The sequence below is a fragment of the Trichosurus vulpecula genome, chromosome 2 (assembly GCF_011100635.1).
Source record: "Trichosurus vulpecula isolate mTriVul1 chromosome 2, mTriVul1.pri, whole genome shotgun sequence".
Lineage (NCBI taxonomy): Eukaryota > Metazoa > Chordata > Mammalia > Diprotodontia > Phalangeridae > Trichosurus > Trichosurus vulpecula.
The window spans coordinates 44263745-44291452 of NC_050574.1; the positions used below are offsets into that span (position 1 = coordinate 44263745).

General features: G+C 44.5%; 1 protein-coding gene across 1 annotated transcript; it reads left to right on the forward strand.

Moving 5' to 3' along the window:
* The first annotated feature begins 5727 nt into the window (after window positions 1-5727).
* Window positions 5728-27280, forward strand: DRAXIN (dorsal inhibitory axon guidance protein). The gene is made up of 6 exons (XM_036746324.1): window positions 5728-6148; window positions 11431-11621; window positions 15766-15877; window positions 17850-17939; window positions 19853-19942; window positions 26788-27280. Exons 1-6 carry the CDS (start codon window positions 5728-5730, stop codon window positions 26898-26900), a joined length of 1017 nt encoding a protein of 338 aa, XP_036602219.1. The 3' UTR covers window positions 26901-27280.
* The last annotated feature ends 428 nt before the right edge of the window (window positions 27281-27708 follow it).

Here is a 27708-nt window from a genome sequence, read left to right on the forward strand (position 1 = left end):
TTGTGATCAACACATAGTGCCTGGTCACATAGTAGGCACTTAATAAATGTTGGCCCCTGGAGAACCATAATATGCAAAGAAAGAAGCATGGAATAGTTGGGGTCGGGGAAGGAAACACTAGGTTTGGAGTCTCTAGGTCTCGGACTTCAGTCACTACCACTTACTAGTGTGGCCCTGTGCAATTCTCTTGATGGCTCTGGGCCTCAGTTTCTTTATCTGCAAAATGGGGTTGTTTAAACCTTGCCCTCCCTTCCTCACAGAATGATTAGGAAGAAAGAAGCATAGGATCATGAAATTTAGAGGTCACCTAGTCCAGCCAATCCCCTCAGTTCACAAATAAGGAAGCAGGCCCAGAGATGAAATGACTCACCCTAGGTCCACTAAGTCCTAAGTAGCAAGGATGGGATTTGAACCTAGGTCCTCAAATCCAGTTCTCTTTCCACTGCACTCGATCGAAGTGAATTATTGTAATGGTTCAGGAAATACCGTTCTATACCACAAACATTTATTATATAAGTGCCTTCTATGTTAGGCACTGAAATACCAAGACTCAGGAACTTTATATTCTGCGAGGAAGTTTATAGCCTCCTAGAATCCAATTCCATTCAAGCCGGAAGGAGCTTTAGGAATAATGTCATCCAACCTCTTCTTTTTACAGATGGGGAAACTGAGGTACAGTAAGGTTTAGGGACTTGAAACTAGGTGGTGCAGCTGGCCTAGAGTCAGGAAGCCCTGAGTTTGAATCCTGTTTCAGGTACTTACTAGCCGTGTGACTCTAGGAAAGCCATTCTGTCTGCCTCTGTTTCCCCAAATGTAAAAACACAATAATAACAGCATCTACCTTGCCAGGTTGTGTGGATTAAATAAGATCATAACTGTAAAGTGCCTAGCACAGTGCTTGGCATGTTATATGTTATATAGTAGGTGTTACATGAATGTTTATTCCTTTCCTTCTTCCCTTGCCCAAGTTCCCACAGCTAGGTGTGTGTCCAGCTGACAGATCCCAAATCTTCGGCTGCTTCAGAAAATCCCAGATCCAATCCATCCTGACCCTGGCCCACCCTAATCCCACCATGCCTCACCACCCGTGCAGCGAGGACCCACCATCTGTCCCCCGTTCAGCAAGCCCGGGGTCTCGGTGGTGCAGGGGTCCTCCGGGTGGGCCAGCCTGACTGACTCCTCTGGGTGACAGCTGCCACGGGGAGCCTGGTGAAAGCATTCAGCCATGGCGCCACAAGTTGTCTGTCGGGGAGGCCGGCGCCCCTCTTGTCCCCTGACCCTTACCATGGGCGGGCCCTGAATGGAGAGATTGGAGAGGGGGAGGGGTCTATTGAGGAATCAAAGCTGGGCGCCAGGGTTGATTAATTATCCTCTTTTGCATATGATGCTGTCTCATGCAGGTCTGAAGCTGTAGCTGTGACTGGCACAGGGGGAGGCAGAGGGGAGAATGAGAGCGAAATCATTCATTTTTCTGACACCTCCTCCCCTTTACATTCTGTCCCTGGTTGCTAGGCTCCCGAGCAACTCTGGCTTCCTCTAGTCTCTATCTAGTTCATAGGGTGCTGGAAACAGAGCTGGAAGAGATCATCCAGCCCAAACCCCAGAGGAAATGTGGTATAATGGAGGAAATATTGGCTGTGGAGTCAGAGGACCTGAGTTCAAATCTTGCTGACAGATTGTGTCAGTGGTGACATTTGAACTCAGGACTTGGTTTGAATCCTGGCTCCGATCCATTCTATTGTGTCCTTGAGCCTCAGTTTCCCCATTTGTAAAAGAACGGGTTGGCATCTAGAGGCTCTTCAAGGCCCTTTCAGCCCTAGCTCTCTGATGCTATGATCTATTCCCCCATTTTCTAAGGCTGCTTGCCAGACTTCTCCATCACTCAGTGGTGGGTTGCCATCTTTCCTTGGAAATTGTGCTCCCATGGATTTACAGCTGCCCTGGGTGTGAAGAGCCTTGCAAACACCACCCCCTCCATAGTTCATCAGTCTACAAATCTTTTCCCAGCCAGAGTAACTGTGCCAGGATACTTATGAAACCAGAGAAGCTAACTGAAACAGCATGGCATAGCTCAGCTTTAGGAAGCCTGGGTTTGAACCTCCCTTCACCCATGAAATTCGTGTCCTTGCCCCTCTAGGGGTACCTCCTCTATAAATGAGGGGATTGGCTTAAACAATTTCTAGTCTTTGTGGCTAAGATATTCGAAGATTCTTTTGCCCCCCTCCAGTACAGAAGGGAGATTATTTTGTTAAGAGTGGCCTGGCCTTGTTCCCTCAGTGGTTTATGTCAGACTAGAAGGAGACAAGGAAAGGAAGGGAGACTCAAGCTAATGCTAACGCTGCAGGATCCCCTTCATGTGCTAGGAGCAACTGAGGTTAACCAAGAAGGGAGCGAGGGGCTAAGTGGATATGTTAGGGGTGAAGAGGGGAGCTTTCCCAAGCCCCTCCCCAGTGATATACATTCCTCCGGCATCCAAAGGCTCAGTGCTGAATAATGAGGGAGCCCACATAATAGGGGACATGGAAAAGGCTGTACCACAGCCTGCCGCCTTTCAGTCCTGACACAAAGAGAGGGAGAGGAGGCGGCAGGCCGGCAAGATTACTGTTGAACAAGGAGATGGCCGTGGGAAGGATGGGAGGAAAGGACAGGTAAGAAGGTGTTGCTCCAGGCTCTACACAGCACAGAATGCCTTTGGGTTGGAAGGGCGATGCATCCACACTACCTGTTCCGGGCTTGGGAGAATGTACCCCCTCCCCACCAATTTCCAGACTTAGACTCCAAAAGACAACCCGATATAATAGAAAGTGTGTCTGATGTGAAATCAGATTTCCACTTCGGAAAGCACTTGACCCATATTTGTTGAGACTCCCCATTGGGTGAGTGGTAGCAGCTAGAAAGAACTCAAGAAGTGAATATGGGTACAAATCCTGTCTCTGGTACTCCCCAGCTGTGTGACCCTGGGGAAGTCTCTTCCCCACTCCCAGCTTTCTTTTCTTTTCTTCTCCACAAAGCTGCCAAAATTATCTTCCCAAAGTCCAGTTTCATGATGCCCCTCTCTTCCTCAAGGATCTTCAGGGGTTCCCAAATACCTCAAGGACAAAATCCAAATTCCTCAAGTTCTCTCAGTCTGATTCCAGCCTCTCTGTCCAGGTTTATCTCATATTTCTACAGCCATACTGGCCTGATCATCATTCCCCAAGCTCAGTGATCCGTCTCCCACGCCCTTTTACAGGCTGGCCTCCAGGTCGGGAATATGCTCCCTCCTTTTCTCCAGCTCCTAATACCCGGGTTCTTCCAAGGTTCGACCCAGGTGCCACCTCCTAGGAGAATCCTTTCCTGACTCTCCTACTTGCCCTCTCTCACCCCCAAATTCCATTGTACCCACAGATCTGTTTACATGTAGTCATCCCCCACAGGAGACCAAAAGCTACTTGAAGACAGAGACTCACTGGCTCTGTCTTTGTGTCCCCAGGATTTCGAAGAATCAGAACCGAATAAATACAGAAAAAAAATCCCTTCTACAACAAACTGGACATGTGACCACCACCATCCCACCATTAAGAAGGAGCCCATTAACTCAGAATACAGTCCATCCCATTTTGGGATAGCTAGAATCATCCTAAAATTGCTGAGTTATCTTACAGATCAAAATTGATGATGCAGGGTATCCCAAAAGTCTTGGTGAAGTTTTGAAGATTGTAGCTTAAATCTGCACTAAGACTTTTGGGACATCTCGTAGACATAAAGCATTTTTATAGAAAGGTATATAAATGTTCATTATTATTAGTGGATTTATATATATGATATAAAAATTACTAGTGATTATTAATGGCAATCATTAGTGTTTCTAAAAATAATAATTAAGAATCTAAAGACTCTGATTATTGGTCCAAAGGCACTGCTCAAAGAAGTAGGGCTCCTATGAGCATATTGGGTGGAAATGCTCGAATGTTGGGGTAAAGAGGGAGTGGGTCATAGGATCAGGGATAGGAGGACTGGGGAGAAAAATAGAGTTACTTGGATTTCCAGGCCAGCTAATCTAGCCTGGATCCTGAACAATTATATTGCAACAAATCAGGGAAAAAAAAGATTGAGTAAGCGCCTTTGAGAGAGAAATGCAATGCATGGTGGGCCCCAGGGAGGTCATCAAAATTCAATCATGTCAAGCTAACCCTATGCTGTACTTGTTTGGTGACAATAAGAATGGAGGGGGCAGGAAGAGGGGAATAGAGGTGGGGGAGGATAATGCACCAAACATTGTAGCCTGGTCACTCCAGATGGGACTTCCCAGTAGGCAGCCTCCTCCCCATGAAGCCCCTGTGTTGGCTCCTCCTCTTCCTGAGTCTTTTGCAATGTATGGGAAGCATCAGTCATCCAGGAAGAATCAAAGATTTAGAGCTGAAAGAGACCCTAAAAACCACAGAGTCCAACCTCCATCCCTATCCTCCTATTTTACAGACAAGAAAACTGAGACCCCAGAGGTTACATGACTTTCCCAAGATTACACATAGGAGAATAGATTTGAAGCTTACAAAAGACCTCAAAAACCCTTGGATCCACACCCCCTCCCATTTTAATCATAATTTCTAGCATTTATAGAACTTTGCGAATAACTTTACAGATATTGTGGGAGCCTCACAACAACCCTGGGAGGGTAGGTGGTGTTATTATCCCCATTTTTACAGATGGGAAAATTGAGGCAGAGAAGGTGACTTGCCCAGGGTCACACAGCTAGTAAGTGTCTGAGTAAGGATTTAAACTCAGGTCTTTCTGACTTCACGCCCAATGCTCTATCCACCAGACCAACAAGCTGGTGCATTTTTCAGATGAGGAAACTGAGGCCCAGACATGTTAAAGGACTTGTCCAAGCTTACACAGGGGATCATAGATTTAGGAATTGTACAGTGCCTGGAACCTTTTTTTTTTTTTTGGTGAACCAAACCTTTAATTTCATTGGTACGTGGACATCCATGTGAGGAAACTCTCTCTACCATTCCAGATCAATCAATAAGTCAATAAACACTTATTAAGTGCCAGGCTCTGTGCCAAGTTCTAGGGATACAAAAAAGGGCAAAAATTAGTCCCTGCCCTCAAGGGGCTTACAGTCTAACAAGTGAGTCTACATGCAAGTGACTATGTACAGACAAGCTGCACACAGAATAAATTGGACGTAATCAACAGAATAATGGCATTAGACTTAAGGGGCAACCAGAAAAGACATCGTGTAGAAGATGGGGCTTTAGCTGGGACTTGATGTGAGCCAGGGAAGCCAAGAAATAAGGAGGGAGAGAAATCTAGGCATGAGGCACAACCAGTGAAAATGTCTGGAGCTGAGAGATGGAGGATAGATAGATAGACTGATAGATACAGATGTAGATGTAGATATAGATATGTAGATGTAGATATGGATATAGATAGAGATAGAGATAGATATAGATATATAGATATAGATATAGATACAGATACAGATACAGATACAGATATAGATAGATATAGAGATAGAGATAGAGATAGAGATAGAGATAGAGATAGAGATAGAGATAGAGATAGAGATAGAGACAGAGATAGAGATAGAGATAGATATAGAGATAGAGATAGAGATAGATATAGATATAATTTAGGATCTTAGAGAGCTGCCTGGCACATACTAGGTGCACAGCAGATATTTGCTGATTGAAGACCTCCGACTCAGTGTGTATTCTATTGATCTTGCAGGGGCCAAGGGCCATGGCAGCCCCTGCCAGCTGCTTCTCCCCGGTGCTTCTCCTCTGGATCCTGGTCCTCACACATTCAAGCTTCACAGGGGCTCTGGAGTCTGCTCCTAAGGAAAGCAACGTCCCAGAGAATAACATCAACCGGCGGAGCCCAGAGCTGTGGCAGCCCCGGCCCCGGCACACACGGAGACACGGACTAACCAAGAAGAGCAGGGACCACGTGCCAGATCCAGCTGGCACCTCCCGGCTGCCCGGGATGCTACCTGCTGGAGATGAGATGCTGGCAGGCCACAGCCCCGCTGGCCTGATGCAGGATAAGGATGTGTTTCTGGGCTTTGAGTTCCCCTACCCTGAGAGGGACAATCAGTTTGAAAGAGGGAGGAAACACGCCAGAGAACACAAGCGACGGAGGGACAGAGGGAAGCAACATCGAGGTATCAGACAGAGAGAGAGAGAGAGAGAGAGAGAGAGAGAGAGAGAGAGAGAGAGAGAGAAGGAGAGAGAGAGAAGAGAAGAGAAGGAGAGAGAGGGAGGGAGTGAGAGAGGAGGGAGAGAGAAGGACAGAGACAGAGACATAGAGACAGAGACAGAAACACAGAGACAGAGACAGACAGAGACAGAGAGACAGAGAGAGAGAGCAATAGAGACAGAGAGACAGAGAGAGAGCAATAGAGACAGAGAGACACAGAGACAGAGACAGAGAGAGCAAAGATAAAGAGAGATGAGAAAGAGAGAGAGGAGACAGAGAGACAGACAGAGAAGGGGGGAGGGGAGGGGGAGAGAGACAGAGACAGAGGGGAGGAGAGAAGGGGGAAGGGAGAGAGTGAGAAAGCAAGGGGAAGAGACAGAGAGGAAAAAACAGAGGAGAGACAGACAGACACAGAGGGAGAGAAAGGGAGAGAGCGATACACACACACACAGAGACAAGAGAGAGACAGAGAGAAAGAGAGAGAGTATATGTATTGGATGGGTAAATAAAAGCTCATAGTATTGAGAGGGAGATGGGGCCTTAAAGGTCATCTAATTCAGGTCTTCTTGACCTAGGGGTCTATAGATCATGGCTTGATTTCACGGGGTCTGTGAACTTAGATGGGGGAAAAATGACATCTTTGTTGTCACTAGCCTTTGTAATCCTATGCAGCTTTTAATGTATGCATTTAAAAGGGTCCTTCTAAGAAGGGGTCCCTAGGCCTCCCCAGACTACTGAAGGGGTAGAGGACACCAAGAATGGTTAACCCTCTCTGATCTTGTTTAACCCATCCATAGAATCCCAGAATCTGAGAGGCAGAAGGGACCTTAAAGGCCAATTATTCCAAACTGTGCCAGAACAAGAGATGCTTGATTTTGATTCAGGGGGCTTGGGTTCAAATCCCAGTTCTCCCTGTCACCTTGGTCAAGTCATGTGCCACCCCCCCCCCCCGGGTAGTTAGCTATAGCTAGTCTTGCTAGTTTCCTCATCTATAAAATGAGGAGGTTGGATTAAATGATCATGGATGTTCCTCCCACATCTAAGTTTACCTTGCTTCATACCTTTTAAGATCTCCGATGAAGGGAGCTCCTACCTCGTGGGGCTCCTCATTTGACTTTTGAAAAGTCAGGGTTTTTGGAGGGGCAGCTCGGTGGCACTGTGGATAGAGCACCTGGCCTGGAGTCAGGAAGACCCAAGTTCAAATCCATCCTCAGACACTTCCTAGCTGTATGACCCTGGGCAAGTCATTTAACCTTGTTTGCCTCGGTTTCCTCATCTGTAAAATGAGCTGGAGAAGGAAATGGCAAACCACTCCAAGTATCTTTGCCAAGAAAACCCCAAATGAGGTCATGAAGAGTCAGACTGACAGAACGACAATAATTTTTAGGAAATTTTTCTTGCTGTCAAGCCTATATCTAGCTCTTGGCACCCTTCCCCCATTGTTCCGAGTTCTGCCCTATGGGGTCTCTCAACAGAACAAGTCTTAATCCCTTGATCCCTTTTCCATAGAGTAGCTAGACTTGAAAATGGCTCTCCTTCCCTTCCCCCTCCCCAATCCCTGGCTCCCAGGTTTGCCTTTCTCCAGGATAAACATCTTCAGTTCCTTCAGGTGATCCTGGGGCCTGGTCTCCACACCCTTTGTTCACTTTACAGATAAACTGAGACTCCAGGACGGTGAGTCACTTGGCCAGGATCATACAGGGCGTTGCTGGTAGAGACCAGCACCCTAGCATGTCCCCAATCCATGGTAGGCATTTAATAAATGCTTATTGATTTATCGATAGTTAATATTGGAGTCCGATCTGAGCTGGGGGCCACTGAGGCCAAATGAATTTTTCTTTCTATTATACCTCATGGCAGAGAGGGGAGAGAGGGAAGGGAACAAGCATCTATTAAGCACCTACCATGTGCCAGGTTCTATGCTACATGTTAGGGAGACACAGAAAGCCAAGATACAGACCTTGCCCTTAGGAAGTTCCCAGTCTGATGGGAGAGACAACGTATAAACAACCATGTACAAATAAGAAATGTACAGAATAAATCAGAGATAATCAACAAAGGAGAAATATTAAGATTAAAGAAAAATGATATCATCCCTGTTACAGATGAGAAGAGTGATGCTCAGAAAATGACTTCTCCAGGATCGTATCACTAGAGGGAGGGTTTAACCAAGGACTTTCCTAACTCCAGCTGGGCTTCTCGGTGGCTCAGTAGATAGAGCACTGGGCCTGGATTCAGGAAGATATGAGTTTGAATCCTGCCCCAGAGACTTACTAGCTTTGTGACTAGTCTCTTAACCTCTGTCTGCCTCAGTTTCTTGTTTTTGTTTTTTTTTTTTTGGTTTTTTTTGGAGGGGGGAAGGCAATTGGGGTTAAGTGACCTGCCCAAGGTCACCCAGCTAGTGTGTCAAGTGTCTGAGGCTGGCTTTGAACTCAGGTCCTCCTGACTCCAGGGTTGGTGCTGTACTCACTCAGCCACCTAGCTGCCCCATGCCTCAGTTTCTAAAGCTGGAAAATGAGGGATAATATTTAGCATCTAACTCCCAAGGTTGTGAAAATCTAATAAATTAACACATGTAAAGCACTTTATAAACTTTAAAGCATTATGTAAATGCTAACTATTATTAATCTGGCTTTCATGTGTGGGTCCTTCATCTGCCTGCTGGAAACTATAAACTACTAGGGGATCCGGCTATCCAAATTCCTTCAGTTTTCAGATGGGGAAACCCGAGACCTGGAGGAGAGACTTGCCCAAGGTCACTTAGGCAACAAAGGCAAGATTTGAACCCAGATCCTCCCGACCCTAAATCCAGCGCTCATTTCACTCCGCCACACCAATAGATAAAATACTAACTAGGCCTTGTTCTGTGTGCTGCTTATAGACGCATCTGGCCACAGAGGGAGGTGTCACTCAGCTCTTTTCCAGGAAAGGGGGTTTCCTGCCCCAAAGCAGCTGAATTCACCAGGCTTCAGACAGGCCTCTTGCCAAACAACTCTCAATGCTTTTGCAACAAAAGATGGGTTTCCCCACCCCCCAGATGTCTTCAAGTGTGACAACAGACAGATGTCTTTGGTATCACCCTCCGTGCACAGCCGGACAAGATCTACTGGTGGAATGAGAAAATGCAAATCACACAGGGAGGATGGAGAGTCTGCGGCCCACCCTCCCCCAAACCAATTCTCTCTACCTGGCATCCTGAAATGATTCCAGTTTGCCAAGCTGAGCCAAGCCTGGGATTTTCTGCAGCTTGGAATCTCAGTCTGGGGCAGTTTCTGTATTGAACTGGTCTTAGAAACAGTTGATTTTGGTACTGAGCATTTGAGAAGAACTGGGGGTGCTGGCCTCAGTTTCTTCACTTGTAAAATGAGAAAGGAGAGAGAAAGAAAGAGAGAGAGAGAAGAAGGAAGGAAAGAATGAAAGAAAGAAGGAAGAAGGGAGGGAGGAATAGAGGAAGGGAGGGAGGGAGGAAGGAAGGAAGGGAGGAAGGAAGAAAGAAAGAAAGAAAGAAAGAAAGAAAGAAAGAAAGAAAGAAAGAAAGAAAGAAAGAAAGAAAGAAAGAAAGAAAGAAAAAGAAAGAAAGAAAGAAAGAAAGAAAGAAAGAAAGAAAGAAAGAAAGAAAGAAAGAAAGAAAGAAAGAAAGAAAGAAAGAAAGAAAGAAAGAAGGGAAGGAGGGAGAGAAGAAGGGAAGATAGCTTGACTAGATGGTACTAAGGTACCTCCCAAAGCTGATGCCTCAGAATCCACACTACCATCGATACCAGGCTGCTCAGGAAGGCCACAAATGTTTAAGTGCTGACTATGTTCCAGGCATTGAGCTAAACTCTGGGGAGAAGGGAGTTTTGCTTCTGCAATCTTCCTCTGCCAGTCATTGTAATTTAATTTACTCCATCTGTCAACTATAATAATTCCATCACAGAAATCAAGGACACTAAAGCAGGATAAAACTAAAGTAGGGGCAGTGTGGCTGGGTGGGGAGGGGCTGCAGCACAGGTGGGCTTTGCTCCTGGATCAAGGGGAAGGGGAGACCCTAGACAAATCATGTTATCTCTTTAGGCCTCAGTTTTCTTTTCTGGAAGATGAAGAGACTATATTATGTCTAACATCTCTCCTACGTTCTTTGACATCCTATGTTCTAAGGGCCCTCCCAGCTCTGACATTCCATGTTCTAAGTGTCCTCCCAGCCCTGACATTCTGTGTTCTAAGGCCTTTCCCAGCCCTGGCATTCTATGTTCTAAGGGCCCTCCCAGCCCTGACATCCTGTGTTCTAAGGGCCCTCCCAGCTCTGACATTCCGTGTTCTAAGTGTCCTCCCAGCCCTGACATTCTGTGTTCTAAGGCCCCTCCCAGCCCTGGCATTCTGTGTTCTAAGGCCCATCACAACCCTGGCATTCTGTGTTCTAAGGGCCCTCCCAGCCCTGGCATTCTGTGTTCTAAGGGCCCTCCCAGCCCTGACATTCTATGTTCTTTTTTTTTTTTTAGCTCTGACATTCTGTGCTGAGATCCCTCCCACATTGTGACATTTCACAATTTTAGGCTAGGTTCTCCAAACTAATTCTATTGTCTGGTTGTTGAAGCCAAAGACCTTTTTAACTTGAGAAAAAGACCTAAGGATACGGTTACCTGCTCTTCATCTTTTTTGAAAATAAGACCCCACCCAGCTACATTACCCCCTCCCCACCAGTGCCTATGAGTCTCACACACACACACACACACACACACACACACACACACACACGCACTCTCTCTCTCTCTCTCTCTCTCTGTCCTCCCTCTCTTTTCCTCTCTCTTTTCTTCTCCTTCTCCTTCTCCTCCTCCTCCTCCTCCTCCTCCTCCTCCTCCTCCTCCTCCTCCTCCTCCTCCTCCTTCTTCTTCTTCTTCTTCTTCTTCTTCTTCTTCTTCTTCCTCCTCCTCCTCTCTGTCTCTCTCTCTCTGTGTCTCTGTCTCTCTCTCTCTGTCTCTCTCTCTCTGTCTCTCTCTCTCTCTCTCTGCTACAGCCTTCCTCAAAGTCTTCATTTCCTCTCCCTTCCATGTGCCCTCCCTAGCTCAAAACAGGCTGGATGACCACTCATTGGCTAAGGCATAGAGGAAATCATTTCTCTGGGTCAGGTTGGACTAGACTCCTCTGAGGTCCCTTCCAGTCCTGAGTTTCTGTGATCTCTATAGAGGTTACCTAATTGGCCCTGACCAGTCATTGTAGCATGGAAACAGGGTCCTTAAATGACTCCGGTATCACTGTCCCCTTTGATAGGTAGAAGTCTGGATCCAAAGCCCAGCTCTTTGATCAAGAAGGTGGAATTCTCTGAGGACCTGGCCCCCAGTGGCCCAATGGAAGAATCATCCACCAGCCTCGCCCCCACCATCCTGTTCTTGACCACATTTGAGACAGCCGCATCCACTGAAGAATCACCAGTCCTGCCTGTTACATCCCCTCGGCCCCTGGTAAGGAACCCGAGACCCACAAGATGGTAGTGCCCTGAGGGAGTATTCAGTTCCACTCCTTCATTTTAATCATAACAATAATGACTAGCATTTTATCTTGCTTGAAGTTTGCAAAGCACTTTACAAATATCTCATTTTTATCCTCCCAAGAATCCTGGTGCTATTATTATCCCCATCTTGAATATAAGGAAACTGAGGCAGACTGTGCGCAGGGTCACACAACTAAGTGAATGTCTGAAGCTAGATTTGAATTAAGGACTTCTGGCTCCAGGACTAGGGCTCTATCTCCTGTACCACCTGAATGCCTAGGAGGAGGAGGAAACCCAGGTACAGAGGAGAGAAGGGACTTGCCCAGGGTCACATTGCTTGTCAGTAACAGAGCCAGGGTTAGAAACCAGGTCTCAGAAACGTGGAACATAATAGGGGTTTTTAACCTGGGCTCTATGAACCTTCAAAAATATCTATTTTGATTGTTGAATTTCAATATAATTGGTTTCCATTACAATAACCTATGTTTTATTTTATATATTTAAAAACATGATTCTAAGAAAGGATCCATGGGCTTCCCCAGATTCTTAAGGGACTTCTGTTCTAAAAGGAAGCAGGGAAGAGTATTAGGGAAGGGAAACTGATCCTGGATCCCAGCATCAGAAAGAGAAGGGCAAGACTCCAGGGTCTCTGTTTCTCAGGAACCTAAGGAAGGACTGAAGGTTGTTTTACTATTCTCTGCATAAAAGATCAAGCAACTGACTGCCAGGCAGAGGAAAGCTTTGTTTGCACACATCTGGTGGAAAAAATACTGAAGTCGTGGGACTTGAGTTTGAATTCTGGTTCTGCTGCTTATGACTTATGTAACCTCAAGCAAGTCATTTAGCCTGTCCTCTGTAAAAAGAGGGTGGCTGAGTGTGCGGTGGATAGAGCGCCGGGCCTGGGATTGAGAAGACCTGAGTTCAAATCTGACCTTAAACACTTACTAGCTGTGTGACCTTAGACAAGTCACTTAACCCTGTTTGCCTCAGTTTCCTCATCTGTAAAATGAGCTGGAGAAGGAAATGGCAAATCACTCTAGGATCTTTGCCAAGAAAACCCCAAATGGAGTGATGGAGAGTTGAATACAACTGAACATCTGTAAAATGAAAGAATTAAAGCTGAATGCTGCAGTCCATACTTGTAATCTCTGACCCTGGGGAGGCTGAGGCTAGTGGGTCACTTAAATTCAAGGATTCTGAGCTACAGTAGTACTAACGCCCATAGGGCATCCAAAGGAAGTCTGTCTCACATGGTAGGAGCATTAAATCCAGGAGTGTGCTGGTAAATGTTTAACAACCAGCTCTCAAAAAATTTATACACAACACACATTTTTTAAAGTTCAGTTTGCTTTATTAACATTTTGTCCATCATTTTCTTAAGCCTAGAAATCAATAAAACAATAAATCAAGCCCCAATTTGCAGCATTTGCTGATTTCTGAAGTGTAAATGTTCATACTGAAAATTAAACAATCAGCTCACGCAGGTGGGAGCTGGCTCCAGCACATTGCTTTAACATGATCTAGAATGACCTGTGTGACCTTTAGTAAGTCCCTTTGCTTCTTTGGGCCCCTTCTTTGATCAAGAAGGAGGAATAATCTGAAATGAGGAGACCTGGGTTCTAGTCTCGCCTCTCTCACAGACGACTGGTGTTACCTTGAGCAAGTCAGTTCCTGTCTCTGCAAGTCAGTTTCTCCTCTGTAAAAAGAGGGCATGGAAGTGAATGCCTCTCATCTGTAAAAAGAGGAGGCTGGGCTAGATGACCAATGTGTCTCAAGGAGCTCAGGTTCTAATAGGGAGAAAAAACACAGGTTTTGGCTGTAAGACAGATGGAAAGGGCCCATGGTCCTTGGGGGGAAGCAGCAAAGCAATCAACCAACAAACATTTTTTAAGCCCTTACTAGGTATCGAGCCCTGTGCTAAGCGCTGGGGATACAAAATGAGGTCTGACCTCAAGGAGCTTACAGTCTATTGGGGAAGACAACATGGGAACAAATTTATACAATGCAAACTACAGACAAGAAAAGCAAATAGTGATGTCTCTTCTTTAACATCATTCCCACTGATAAAACCATATCCATTTTTGACATTGAGCCCCTTGGCCTTGCCAAGGACTTCGGTGACAAACACTTTCTTTTCTGTGGCTTCAGGAGGTGAGGAGGCAAGGGATATGACACCTGTAGAAGCAGTTGATTCCTTGGCTGCAGGGGCTGACTGGACAGTAGGGTTAAGTGGTCTAGGAGACCTGCCTTTCCTGGAGCTCTTGGGTTCAGAGTCCTGGGCAGTCTCCATCAAGATCTAAGGCAAGATTTCATCATTTGGGGCCTGAACACTTGGGTTTTTTATATTTTATTAAAATATTAATAGAGACAGGAATTGACTTACCCAAGGTCACACCACTAGTTGGTTACAGAGCCAAGACTAGAACCTGGGTCTCCTCAGTCCATCAGAACATTCCTCCTTTTTGATGAAAGAAGGGACCCAAAGAGGTATTACTAAAGATCACAGAGATCAGTTTGGACAATATTAAAGGAGTATGCTGGAGCCAGCTCCAACCTGCTTGAGTTGATTGTTAAAATTTCAAGGTATTTCAAAATAATTATTTTCCTTTGTAATCTCTATGTGTTTTATCTTAAGTATTTAAAAACATTATTCTGTGAAGGGGTCCAAAGGCTTCACCAGACACAGTCCAAGGGATCCATGAGACAAAAGTATGTTGAGAATCCATAGTCTAAAGGAAGGGAGTGAGATGTGGCTACTCCTCATAAATATTAACTAATAATTCACTTTGTAATCAACATAATCCAGTGGCGTTACCACATTTAGACATCAGGTACCCTGACCAATGAATAACTAACTCCTCATGGCTGCAGAAATCCTAGAAGTGCGGTCCAGAGTGAACCACGTTAGCCAAAAGGATACCTCTTTGGTCTGAGATGCTTAATTAATAGAGTAAAGTAAATTAATAGAGTGTTAATATAGTGATTGTATTTATTATATATAATATAATAAAATAATATTTGCTATATTAATAATATTATAGTAATAAATACTAGACCATCAAAATATTAATAAAGTAAAAGAGTCCCTCCTTTATAGCCCTTGGTTTCTCTAATTCTGATTTTTTGTTGCTGTTGTTTTTTAATTTAGCATTTTATTTTTCTCCAATTACATGTAAAAACAATTTTTAACATGTGTTTTAAAAGTTTTGAGTTCCAAATTCTCTTCCTTCCTTCCTCCCTCCCCAACCCACCCCTTATAGTAGCAATTAGATTTGAAGATCTTTCCCACCCATTAATGGGCCATATGACCTGCTTACATCACAGGAAGCCCAAGTTACATGTGGTGGGAGGAGCTTCCTGACAGGAAAAGGAAGTTATGTCACAGAAAATGCTGAGAGAGAAAGATGTTATGGCTGCCAATGGCTGCCCTCATGATTGTTAGAACAGGCTAACTTAGCTGTAATGTGAGTTTGCTTTGGGGAAGACCCCAGCAGGGGGCCAGAGAAGTTTTGAGATGGCGAGGCTCCAGGCTATTATATGGTATTTTAAGTTCCTTGCTGTTGTGATAAAGTGGGCTGACTGGCTGTGGGAGCTGAACATTTGGTTATGGGATAGGATTTTCTGGTGTCTAAATAAATGTTATACTTCTTTTACCTTCTTTTTGGAGAGTCTTTCATACCTTGAGATCTAGAACTACATAGGCATATTCATGATTATCACTGATGTTGTGTTTATTGCCTTACTGTTATACCCCTTCATTGAGAAGACAAGTATAGGCTAGACATGTGTAGTCATGCAGAACACATCCATAATTGTCATGTCATGAAAGAAAATATAGACCAAAAAAACTCAAGAAAAATAAACAAAGTTTTAAAAAAGTATGCTTCAATCTGTATTCAGAAACATCAGTTCTTTCTCTGGGGATGGATAGCATTTTTCATCATAAGTCCTTCAAAATTGTCTCAGATCGTTGTATTTCTGAGAATAGCTTAGTCATTCACAGCTGATCATCCACAGTACATTTCACTTTACATCAGTCCATGCAAGTCTTTCCAGTAATTCTGATTTTTTTTAACCAATATAACTTATTGATCTTTCCACCTTGTCTTCTCCAGGCTCGGATCAGGCCTGATGGAGATGTGATGCCCACCCTGGACATGGCTTTGTTTGACTGGACTGATTATGAAGACTTAAAACCTGACATGTGGCCCTCTGCTAAGAAGAAAGGTACGTCTTCCCTGCCCTTCCTCCTCACGACTCATCCCTGGTACAACTTCACCTGTGCTTTTTTCCTCTGCTAGGCCTTGGGGCGAGAAGAGGGGAATCTGATTCACAGAATTGCATAATCTCTAAGTTGGAAGGGACCTCAAAGGCCATGAACCTAGCCTCTCTAGCATCCCTGACAACTGTCCAAACTCTACTTGGAGAAGCCGTCTAAGCTCTACTTGGAGGGCATCCTGTTCCACTAAGGAGCAGCTCCAATCATGAGGAATGTTCTTCCTAATATCAAGCGGAAAACCTACTTTCTGTAACCTCTGCCTGCTGCCCCTAGTTCTACTGGGCCAATCAGGACAAGTCTGATCCATCTTCTGTTTGCTAGTCTTTCAGATCCATTCCTAAGGATTAGAGCTAGAATGGGCCTCAGAGGCCATCCAGTCCAACACCCTTATTTTACAGAGGAGAAAACTGAGACCCTGGGAGATTGAGAAAACTCAGGACAAGAGAGGGAAGCGACTTCCCCAAGGTCACTTGTAAGTGGCAGAACCAGGATTTGAACCCAGCTAGATTCTTGCTCCAAATCTACTGTTCTTTTCAGTCTACCACCTGTCACAGTCCTACAAAATGACTCAGATCTTGAAATCAGAAACAAATAGTACCTCTATCTTATATATTTTCTAGCTGGTTTCTGTGGCTCATTTAAAAATTTTTCTACACTGACTACTGAGGTCTGTCTAAGTCAATCTATGACTCAAGACATAGCATGTCTCTTTAATACACCATGGAATACCTGGCATTTATATAAAAATTTAAGGTTTGAAAAGCATTTTACAAATATTATCTCGCTGGATCCTGGGAAGGAGGTGCTATTTATTATCTCCATTTTATGGATGGGAAAACTGAGGAAAGCAGTGGTGAAGTGACTTTCACAGGGTCATAGAGCTAGGCAGTGTCTGAGGCAGGATTTGAACTTGGATCTTCCTGATTCCAGTCCCAGTACTCTATCTACTGAGTCATTTAGCTGCCTAGAAATAGTGCTATTTGGGACTGTAATGCAATATAATGTATAGTACAGAAATATATTGAAATCGATAGAAATTATGTTTTCCACACTTTTGTTATAGGCTGTGCCCCACATCTGGAACACCCTCCTTTCATACTCCTACCTCTTAGAATCTCTCATTTCCTTCAAAGCTCAGCTTCTTCATCCTCCACCCCCAAACTATCCTGTATTTATTTTTATACATACATATACATATCTATGTGTGTGTGTGTATACACCTGTTATCTCCCTGATAAAATAGAAGCTCCTTGAGGGCAGGAATAGCTTCCCTTTTATCTCCATATATCCAGTACCTGCCCCTCCACAGGCATTTAATGCTTGATTGATTCAAGGCCAATGATCCAAGTTGCCCACAGTTCAGAATTGAAAGAATCCACCTTTTCACTGCATAGAAATGTTAATTGCAGAAGCATGAGAGTCTTAATGTTATATCACTACCTAACCATATCACAAAAAATCCTCTCAGAGTTTCCTAGAGATTAATAAACTACCTCCCTGATTCCCCTCTACTACAGGCAGGGAGACAACCTATAACATCCAAGAATGTGTCTAGACCTCACTTTACTTCTCTATCAAATGAGATGATTGGACACACTAACCTCTAAAGGTCCTCCCAGCCCTCAATCCTCTGTGTCTATAACTGGCTTTCTCTAAGGTCCAGGTATGTGATGCAGGGAATCCTTTCATCAGACTTGATGACCACCAAGGTCCCTTCTACCTCTCACATTCTGCCATTCTGGGATTCTCCCAGCCAGCCCTAACAATCCCCAGAGTCCCATGGCAAGCATGAAGATGAACCTGGGACAGGACTGGGGGATGCCAGTCCCCCACACTCTGGGCAGCAGCCTGCCAGGGATGGAGGGGGAAAGAGAGGGATCTGTCTATCAGCTTTCTCACACTGAATGTTCTCCTTTTCAGAGAAACATCAGAGTAAAAGCCCAGGCTACGGCAACGAAACCTCAGCAACTAGAGAGGAACCCTGTGACCATCACCTTGACTGTCTCCCAGGTACTCCCTCTCCATCACACCAGGGAATCTTCTGTAGGGAACAAGGCGGAGAGGGGAAGAGGGAGATGGTTCTCAAGCCTGCCGAGGAGGGCCCATGCTCCACTAAGGACAGCAAAACTAGGGACGGCCTCTGTCTGGAGTCTGGATTTCCTCTCCTGACTACTTCCTGTGTGAGATGAGTGGGGCCACATTCTGCCCTCATCCTGTCGCCCAGGCAACAGATCTTCAGGGAGCAATGAATGAAGCCTGTGTTTATGCCGCCACCTGTTTGACTATGGTGGCTGTCAAGCCCGTCACAAAGCAAATTTGACAGCTGTTTTCTGTGACAAATTGTTCCTGCTTGTCACATGGCGGGGGTGGGGCTGGATTCAAAAGGGTTTTGGTGTCATGGAAACCAAACAACTGGTTGACTGATTCTTTTTTTCACTTTCTACCCAGTTTGATCAATTCAACCAACATTTATTTGGAGTGCATGTTATGGGTTGAGGATGCAGAGATAGCTATGACATGGACCCTGCCTATTTATCATCTAATGGGGTTTAGGAGAAGCAGAGGACCAGCCCCAGATCAACCATGATACAAGGGAGGATGAGTTAATGGAATCACAGAATCTTAGGGTCAGAAGGGGCCATGGAGTCCAACTCCTACCTGACCAAGAATCCCTTTACAATATCCCCACAAGGGACTGTTCAGTCTCTTCTTGAAAACCTCCAGTTACGGGGAGCTCACTAGACCTCTCCTCTTCCCCTTGACAAGGCAGATCATTAGGGGAAAGGAGGTGGCTTGCCAAAAAAAATGATGCAAAATTTAAGGGGAGAAAGCTTGTCTTTACTTGGCAGGGGGAAACCAGAGGGCTTCGTGGAAATGGGGAGATCTTTGATGGACCTTGAGGGAAGGGGGGAACTTCAAGAGGTGGTGGTGGTTGAAGGGAAGAGAGAGATATCCTAGTTATGGGAGAGGTATGAGGACAGGCACAGAGGTGGCAGAGACTGGCCATGCATTGCACTTGTGTTAATACCAGCTAGCATTTATGTAGCTCTTTGCAATGTGCTTCACGGAGGTGATCTCATTTGATTTTCACAATAACCCTGAAGGTACGAGCTATTATTAGTCCATTTTACAGATGAGAATATTGAGCCTAAGAGAGGAAGACATTTTTAAAACCGTAAAGCAACTCTTAACGTCTATGGAATTGTGATGCCAAAAAGCTCTCAGGATGCCATTAAAACCAGTTTGGCTGTCCTACCAGTACAGCTGATATTGCAGGTAGACACGTCCTTTAGCTGTCTGTCTTGGCCCTCAGTTTCTTTGTGGAGCACCAGATCTGGAGTCAGGAAGACCTGAGTTCAAATTTAGCCTCAGACCCTTTCTAACTCTGTGACCTTGGGTTTGTCATTTCACCTCTGGCTGCCTTGGCTTTTTCATCTGTAAAATTGGGATAATAATAGCACCCAACATCCCAGGTTGTAAAGATAAAGTGAGATAACATTTGTAAAGTGTTTTATAAACTTTTAGGCACTATGTAAATGCTAACTATTATGGTTATTAAATCAAGGAGGGATGTATTAGATAATCTCTGAGATGCTCTGTAGATATAAAATTCTACACTTCTGCTGGACCTGCCAATTCTCTCCTGGAGAGGGTCACATGCAGTTTGTTCTTCCTCAGTGATCAATAAGCAGCCTCCGGCAGCTGGGCATCTTGGCCCTCCCTGGAGGGAGCCTCTGGTGACATCCATCAGTGAGCCCAGCATGCTGCCTCTCCAGACCAGCTGGCCCATACACTCCTCTCTTCCAGGGCTGCCTCCCTGACATGGAGATGATGGATTCCCTTTAAAGGGGGACAGTCCCTTGGGGGAGAGCAAGGAGAGGTGTTCTGCCCGGTGTGTCTGACCACGCTTGATATCTTGGCAGGGTCTTGCTGTGACTTACGGGAACATCTCTGCAAACCTCATAACCGGGGCCTTAATAACAAATGTTTTGATGACTGCATGTGCATGGAAGGTGAGTTCTCTCTAGCCTACTTCTTTTGCTGCTCCCTTTGGTATAAGATGGGGAGGGAACCAGGAGGCCTTTATTTCTCATACTGCTTTCTCATAACCAGGACTTTGGGAGGCATCGTGGGAGAATGGATAGATTTAACATTTAATTCCATTTGTACATATTGTTAGAATGTAAGATTCTTGAGGACAGAGATGGCTTCATTTTCATCTGGCTCCTTGTAGACACTTAATGAATGCTCATTGATTCATCGACTGATTGATTGGTTGGTTGGTAGACTTGGAAGTTAGGAAGATCTGGGTTCAAATGCTACCTTTGCCAGTTATTAGCTGTATGACCCTGGGTAAGTCATTCCTCATCTGTCTGCCTCAGTTTCTTTATCTTTAAATTGAAGATCATAATAGCACCTACAAACAAGATAGCCTATGTAAAGTACTTTGCAAACTTTACAACATTTATACATTACTATTATTATTTCTATCTGATTCTCAGATTCCTCATTTGTAAAATTAGTCCTTAACTCATTCAACTAGAAGAATCTAGTGAGATAAGATGGACAGGTAGGTAGTTCAGTGGAAGACCTGAGTTCAGATCCTGCTTCAGATGCTTACTAGATGTATGTCCCTGGGCAAGTCACTTAACCTGTTTCTCTAATTATAAAATGGGGATAATAAGAGCCCCTACCTCCCAGAGTAGTTGTGAGAAGAAAATTAGAAAATAATTATAAAGCTCTTTGTAAACCTTCAAGTGCTATGGAAATGCTAATTAACATTGTTACTGTTTTTATTAATCACTAAACCCCTCCATTTCCCTTACTCCTCACTTGTAAAATGGGTCCTTAACTCACCCAGTGGTGGGGGTCCCAATGAGATAATAGATGTAAAGTGTTTTTACAACTTTAATATACTACGAAAGCATAACATTGCCCAATAAGCATCTATGTGAAGTGATGATTCCTTGGGATAATGAGAGGAGGCTTCCTGGAGAGTAGGAGCTGGGCTCTAAAGAACTGGGAGGAATTCAACAAAAATGATTTTCCACTTATACCTAGTTCCTAAGTGAGAGACTTGTAGGGGGATGCTACGGGGGATCAAGGATGGAGCCCAGACTAGAGACTTCTGAATATTGTATTTTGGGGGTGAGGAATGTAAAAATCTACATGTCCTTAGAAAAGAAGTTGGAGATATTGAGTTTATCAGGAAAGCCAGCTGCCATTCCTTCTTGGAACCCCCATGGTATTTCCTAGCTCTCCCTTTTATCTGTCCCATGGTTGAGAAGTTTTCCTTGGCCTATGTCCTCTCCTCTCCCTTTGGGGGACTGGGAGTAAAGAATGAGGCTTCTTGAGCCTCCTTTAGGGGAGAAAATTTATCTAAGGGCCTCAGGCTCAAAGAGCTTCCTCTGTCTCTTCCCAGTACTTATTATAAATTCATAGTTGAGGCTCTGCCTGGTCATTGATCCAGATTAATCTTTTCCTTGATTGTGGGAAGTAATACAAATATTTATCAATAAGATCCCTGTGGTTTGTGTTAAGACATCAGTCGGATGCGCCAATGAGATAGGAAGAATGTCAAATGGGGGTAGGGAGGTTGTGTGTGGGTGTGCACATGCCCACATTTGTATACCCAAGTACTCCATGAGCCATAGAATCTCCCAGCTCCTTTTACATTCTTCCCCAGGACATACAAGGACAGTGAACAATATCTTAGAGCAGTGGTTCTCAAACTTTCTGGTCTCAGGATCCCTTTACAATCTTCAGGACCACCCCTCCCCAAAGAGTTTTTATTTATGTGGGTTCTATCTGCCAATATTTGCTGTATTCAAAATTTAAAGGGTCTTAGTATTATTATAAAAATAATTTTGATCTCACTGATCCCCTGAAAAGGTCTCAGTGACCCACAGGGGTCCCTGGACCACATTTTAAGAATCCTTTGAGTTAGAGAAAGTTAGGAGGGGGAATATGTTTAGAAGTTAGAGAAACTGGTTTCTTTTAAAAACTCATGACTCCTTTGAGAGAAAGAAGGAACAGGAAGAAAACAGAGGAGCCAAATAGGAATCACCCACTGTGTTCTTGGCAGTGTGATGGGTGCAGCTCCATACAACAGCTTTGCCTTCTCCCCAGTGTCTCTGTTGCTTTGCTACAGGAAATGCAGGCTGTGGCAAGGGCCAGGGAACCCCCACTCTGACACCACACACCATAATAACCATGACCTACCATAACCATGGCTCCCCAAAGCCCTTCGGTGTGCTTCCATTTCTTCTCCATCACCTCCCAGATAGAAATCCCCCACCTTTTCCCCTGTCCCTCGAGGAGATCTTTCAATCTCAGGCTCCTAAGTCTCCCTAAGGAGATGGGTTTTTAGTGAACCCCTAGTTACATATATGGTGGTGGAAAGAGCAATGAATTTTAAGTCAGATGACAGAACCATCTTGGCCAATGACTATATTTGGTAATAATAGCTCATATTTATTTATGTAGCACTTTATAGCTAAGGTTTATAAAGCATTTTGTATCCATAATCTTGTTTGATCCCCTGTGAGGTAAGTACTACTATTATCCCCATTTCACAGATGTTAAAAACTGAGGCTTGAAGCTATCACCCAGCTAGTGAGTGTCTGAGACAAGATTTGAACTCAGGTCTTCATGAGGATCATCTCCCCACTAAAGAGCTTTGATGCCTTGTTCCCAGGTGACCCCATATTCTTGAAGGTTCTATTTGCTGAGCTCACGCTGTCTGGTAGGGTCTGGAAAGGCTTTGAGTCTGGCTCCCATGAGAGATAGTTCCCCAAGGACCAGCCTTGATGAGTTCAAGGAGGACTATCCCCCAAAGGCAGGACACCCAAAGCAGGGTTGCTGCATGCTTTGGCCATGGAAGGTCACTCTAAGGGATAGAGAAACCTCATCTTCCCTTACTACAAAAAGATCCCACAACCATGAAGGGCCAAAACATGATTCTCACCCCCGCCCCCACTTCCCATCTCTCTCCATGCACACATCGTTCAGCTTTGTTCAGACTTATCTGTCGTCATCAGGCTAAGTGGCAAAGTGGATAGAGCACTCCTGGATGGAGTCAGGAAGACCTGAGTTCGACTCCTGACTCTGTCACTTGCTAGCTATGTGACCCTGGGCAGGTCATTTAAGTTCTCTGGGCCCCATTTCCTCACTTGAAAAATGGAGATCGTAATAGCAACTGCCTCACATAGCACATGAGAGACTAATGAGATGCAGAAGAAGTGGCATTGGTAGAGAGAGTTTCCTCACTGAGAGTTCCCCATGCAAATTAAGTCCAAATCTAGTTTTGAAAAAAAGTGCTATCATGGTAATAAATTAATCAACTGTGTCTAATGTCCTTTGTAGCTAGGTGGCAGGGTGGATAGAGTGCTGAGACTGGAGTCAGGACGCTGTCATTAACTCATTTCAATCATGTCCAACTCTCCATAACCCCATTTGGGGTTTTCTTGGCAGAGATACTCTAGAGTGGTTTGCCATTTCCTTCTCCAACTCGTTTTACATATGAGGAAACTGAGGCAAACAGGGTGAAGTGACCTGTCCAAGGTCATACAGATAATAAGCATCTGAGGCTGGATTTGAACTCAGGTCATACTGACTTCAGGCCCGGTGCTGGCGCTCTATCCACTGCTATATCTAGCTGCCCTGGCAAGGCTTGAGTTCAAATCTGGCCTGTTAAACCTGCTGCTTTTCCTCCTTATCTTAGTGACAGACCCTCAGGAAAACAACTCCAGGTTTAGCTTGACTTAGCTGTCTCAAGGATTAGTACCCTTCACTACTTTTTTTTCCCTGAAACATAACCCCATTTCCCCCAGGGAGGAGTCAGGGCCTTAGTGTAACCCTGAGCAAGTCACTTAACCTCTGTTTGCCTCAGTTTCCCTACCTGTAAAATGGGGATACTAATGGCACTTACCTTCCAGGCGTTGTTATGAGAATCAAATGAAATAACATATGTAAGGCTCTTAGTACAGTGCCCAGCACATGGTGGGTACTACGTAAATATTAGCTATCATCATTATTATTTCCAGCTATTGTACTTGTTACTCCTGTTATAAAGAGTGATCAACACCATTTTACTGGTATAAAAAACCCACCCTTTTGTTGTCTATTTGGAAGCAGCAGCAACAGGCAAGATCAAGGCAGAGCCAGCAGGTTGCAGGTGGTTCTACCTCCTCTTGCATGTGGGGTGCCCAGAGAGGCCACATTGCAGCCCTCCGGCCACCTGCCTGCTTCCAAGGCTCCATCTGCTCAGTTAATCCCTTTGAAGTCAGTCCCACATGACCTAAGCCCCTGCCTCCTCCCTGGGAGTGGGGTTGTGTTTCTTTTTTTTTTTGTGGTTGTTTCTTTTCATTTAACATCTTATTTTTCCCCCCAGTTACATGTAAAACAGTTTTAGCATTCATTTTTTAAAAATTCTGAGTTCCAAATGATCTCTCTCCCTCCCTCTCCTACCCCCTCATTGAGAAGGCAAGCAATTTGATAGAGGTTATACATGCACAGTCATGCAAAACATTTTTCTGTACTAGTCCTGTTGTGAAAGAAAACACAGGCCAAAACAACACAACGACAAAAATAAGGAAAATCAAAAAAGTATGCTTAAGTCTGCATTCAGACTCCATCAGTTCTTTCTCTGGTGGATGCTGGATAGCATTTTCATTGTAAGTCCTCTTGAAGTATCTTGGGTCATTGTATTTCTGAGAATAGCTAAGTCATTCACTGTTGATCATTGTACAATATTTAATGCTATATACAGCCTTCTCCTGGTTCTGCTCATATCAGTTTGCATCAGTTCATGTAAGCTTTCCCAGGTTTTTTCTGAGAGCATCCTAATTGTCATTTCTTATAGCACAATAATATTCCTTAACAATCATATACCACAACTTATTCAGGCATTCCCCACTTGATTCACATCCCCTAAATTTCCAATTCTTTGCCAAAGTGGGGTTATATTTCAAGAAAAAAAATTAGTTCAGGGTACTAATCTTTGAGACAGCTAAGTTACATGCTAAACCTGGAGTAGTTTCCCCGAGGGTCTGTCACTAAAATAAGGAGGAAAAGCAGATAGGCTCTGAGAAATCAGTATACATCACCCCTAAATAGCAATCTATAAAAAGATAGTTGGGCTCCTAGCTACTTACAAACAATCTCTCATGTCCTGAATATAGGAACCTTGTCTTGAAGTCAGAAAGTCTGGTAGAAAAGACATTTGGTGGCCAGGACAGGGTAAAAAAAACCAGACATTTGTTTTCATTGACAATATGAGTAAATAGCTTCCACATATCAGTCAGTCAACAAGCATTTATTAAGTGCCTACTATGTGCCAGGCACTGTGCTATGGGGGTTGCTGATACAATTAAAAGCAATAGATAGTCTCTGCTCTCAACGAGATTATGGTCTAATGGGAGAGACAGAGGGCAAACAACCATGCACAGATAAATTGGATACAGGATACATTGGATATAAGCAAGAGAGGAAAGCATTAAAATTTAAGGGGGAATCAGGAAAGGCTTCCTGTAGATGGTAGGATTTAGGCTTAGATTGGAAGGAAGCCAGGGAAGCTGGGAGGTGGAGGCAGAGATGAGGAGGGAGAGCATTGGTGGCATGGGGGACAGCCGGTGAAAATGGCCAGAGTTGGAGGATGGTGTGTTTTGTGTAGAGGATAGCCACGAGGCCGTGTCCTTAGATCAAAGAGTACATGGTGAGGGGGAGGGGTAAGGTATAGGAAGACTGGAGATAGGAGAGATGGAAATCGTGAAGGACTTTGAATGCCAGAAAATTTTATATCTGATCCTGGAGGTAATAGAGAACCACTGGAGTTGATTGAATGGAGGTGGGGGGGGGGCAGGTGGTGACATGGTCAGACCTGTAATTAGGAAGATCATTTTGGCAATTGAACAGAACATCAATTAAAGTAGGGAGACACTTGTGGCAGGGAGACCAACCAGTAGGTTATTGCAATGGTCCAGTTATAAGGTGATGAGCTCCTGCACCAAGATGGTGGCAGGTCAGAGAAGGGTATATGAGAGTGATGTTACAAAAGCAAAATGAACAGGCCTTGGTAACAGATTGGATATAGGGGACCAGAGAGAGTAAAGTGTCAAAGATGATACCCAGGTTGTAAGTGTGGGTGACTAGAGCATGGTGGTACCCTTAATATGGAAGAGGGGAAGGTTTAGGGGGAAAGAGGATGAGTTCAGTTTTGGACTTGCTGAGCTTAAAGGTGTCTACAGGACATCCAGTTGGAGATGTCTAATGGGCAGTTGGGGATGTCAGAGTGGAGGTCAGCAGAGAAGTTAGGTCTGAATAAGTAGATTTGAGAATCGTGAGCATGGAGATGGTAATTAAACTCATCAGAAATGATGAGATCTCCAAGTTAGACAGTATAGAGAGAGAAGACTTGGAGAGGTCCTGGGATAGAGCCCTGGGGGACCCTCACAGTTATGGACCTAAGTAAAGATCCAGCAAAGGAGACTGGGAATAATTAGGAGAACCAGGAGAGACTTGTGTCACAGAAGCCTAGAGAGAAGAGAGTGTCAAGGAGAAGAGGGTGATCGACAACGTCAAAGGCTGCAGAGAGGTCAAGAAGATGAACATTGAGAAAAGACCGTAAGATTTGGCAGTTAAGAAATTGTTAGTAACTTTGGAGAGAACAGACATATATCCCAGTGCTTATAGAGGAACTCATAGAATCCTAGATTTTGAGGTAGAATAGACTTTAAAAGTCATTGAGAATACACATGTGTGTGCATACTTAAAGGCTGTGTATGCACACACAGAGCCTTTCTCTTCCCCCAGGACAGATGGCCACCTCCTTCACTCTTCTGTTGTTTACTTTGCACAGGGCTCCGCTGCTATGCCAAATTTCACCGTAACCGAAGAGTCACTCGAAGGAAGGGACGATGTGTGGAGCCAGAGTCCATTAATGGGGAGCAAGGATCATTCATTAATGTTTAGCATACCTAGGTGATGGCACAATTTCCCCATCTGCCTGTGGACCATGCCCTGGAAGGTTGGGAAAAGGGGCAAATTATTTAAAACTGGCAATGGGGAAAAAGACTGGGCCAGATGGTTGTCGGAGGTTCTGAACCTGGATGTCCCAACTATGAAAAGAAAATGACTGGAGAGTGGCATTTGACACCCACTGGGCTTAATGAAGCGTTGGACTGCTCAATGGCACCAACATGGCCAACCCACTACTCCACACACCCTACTTCCTTCATCTTGTCACAGCCATTTACAATGGATGGCAATGCTAAGAGTGACCTCTTCTGTCACCAGGCGATACTACGCCACCATGATAAAAGTAAACGAGCACTATTGGCAATATCTACAGGAGAGGAAGAGATAACTCATCAGTTAGCTTCGCTCTGCTAAAAAAAGATAATAATTTAGGACAAGCTTGGGGGGAGGGGAGGAGGAAAAGATGAAAATTTACTTACTGCCTGTGTTTTTCTGCTTCTTTGATGGGAAAGAGGTAGACATATGCCTCAGTAAAGTCTATGGCTGGGTTAGGTAATAGGGAATTCTTGCTGCCCTTTTCCTTCTCGAAATCACAGTGTCCTCTCATCAAAAAGCACTCTGTAAGTGCTTGTTTGTCTATATAGAGTGACTGGGGAAGACCTGGTCCCTTCCCTCTGGGAGATTTCAGCTTAAATGCCAATAGCTTTTAGTGGGTGTACAATGATCCCATGAGGTCCTTCAGGTACAAATATGATGCTACTAACTCAGCTTCACTGGTGAGTATATTTTTGAGTTCATTTTT

Excerpts from the sequence above, each read along its gene's own strand:
- DRAXIN (XM_036746324.1), top strand. The coding sequence starts at position 5,728 with ATGGCAGCCCCTGCCAGCTGCTTCTCCCCGGTGCTTCTCCTCTGGATC. Across the intron at positions 11,622-15,765 it reads TTACATCCCCTCGGCCCCTG|GCTCGGATCAGGCCTGATGG; the intron begins GTAAGGAACCCG and ends TGTCTTCTCCAG. Across the intron at positions 19,943-26,787 it reads TGACTGCATGTGCATGGAAG|GGCTCCGCTGCTATGCCAAA; the intron begins GTGAGTTCTCTC and ends TACTTTGCACAG.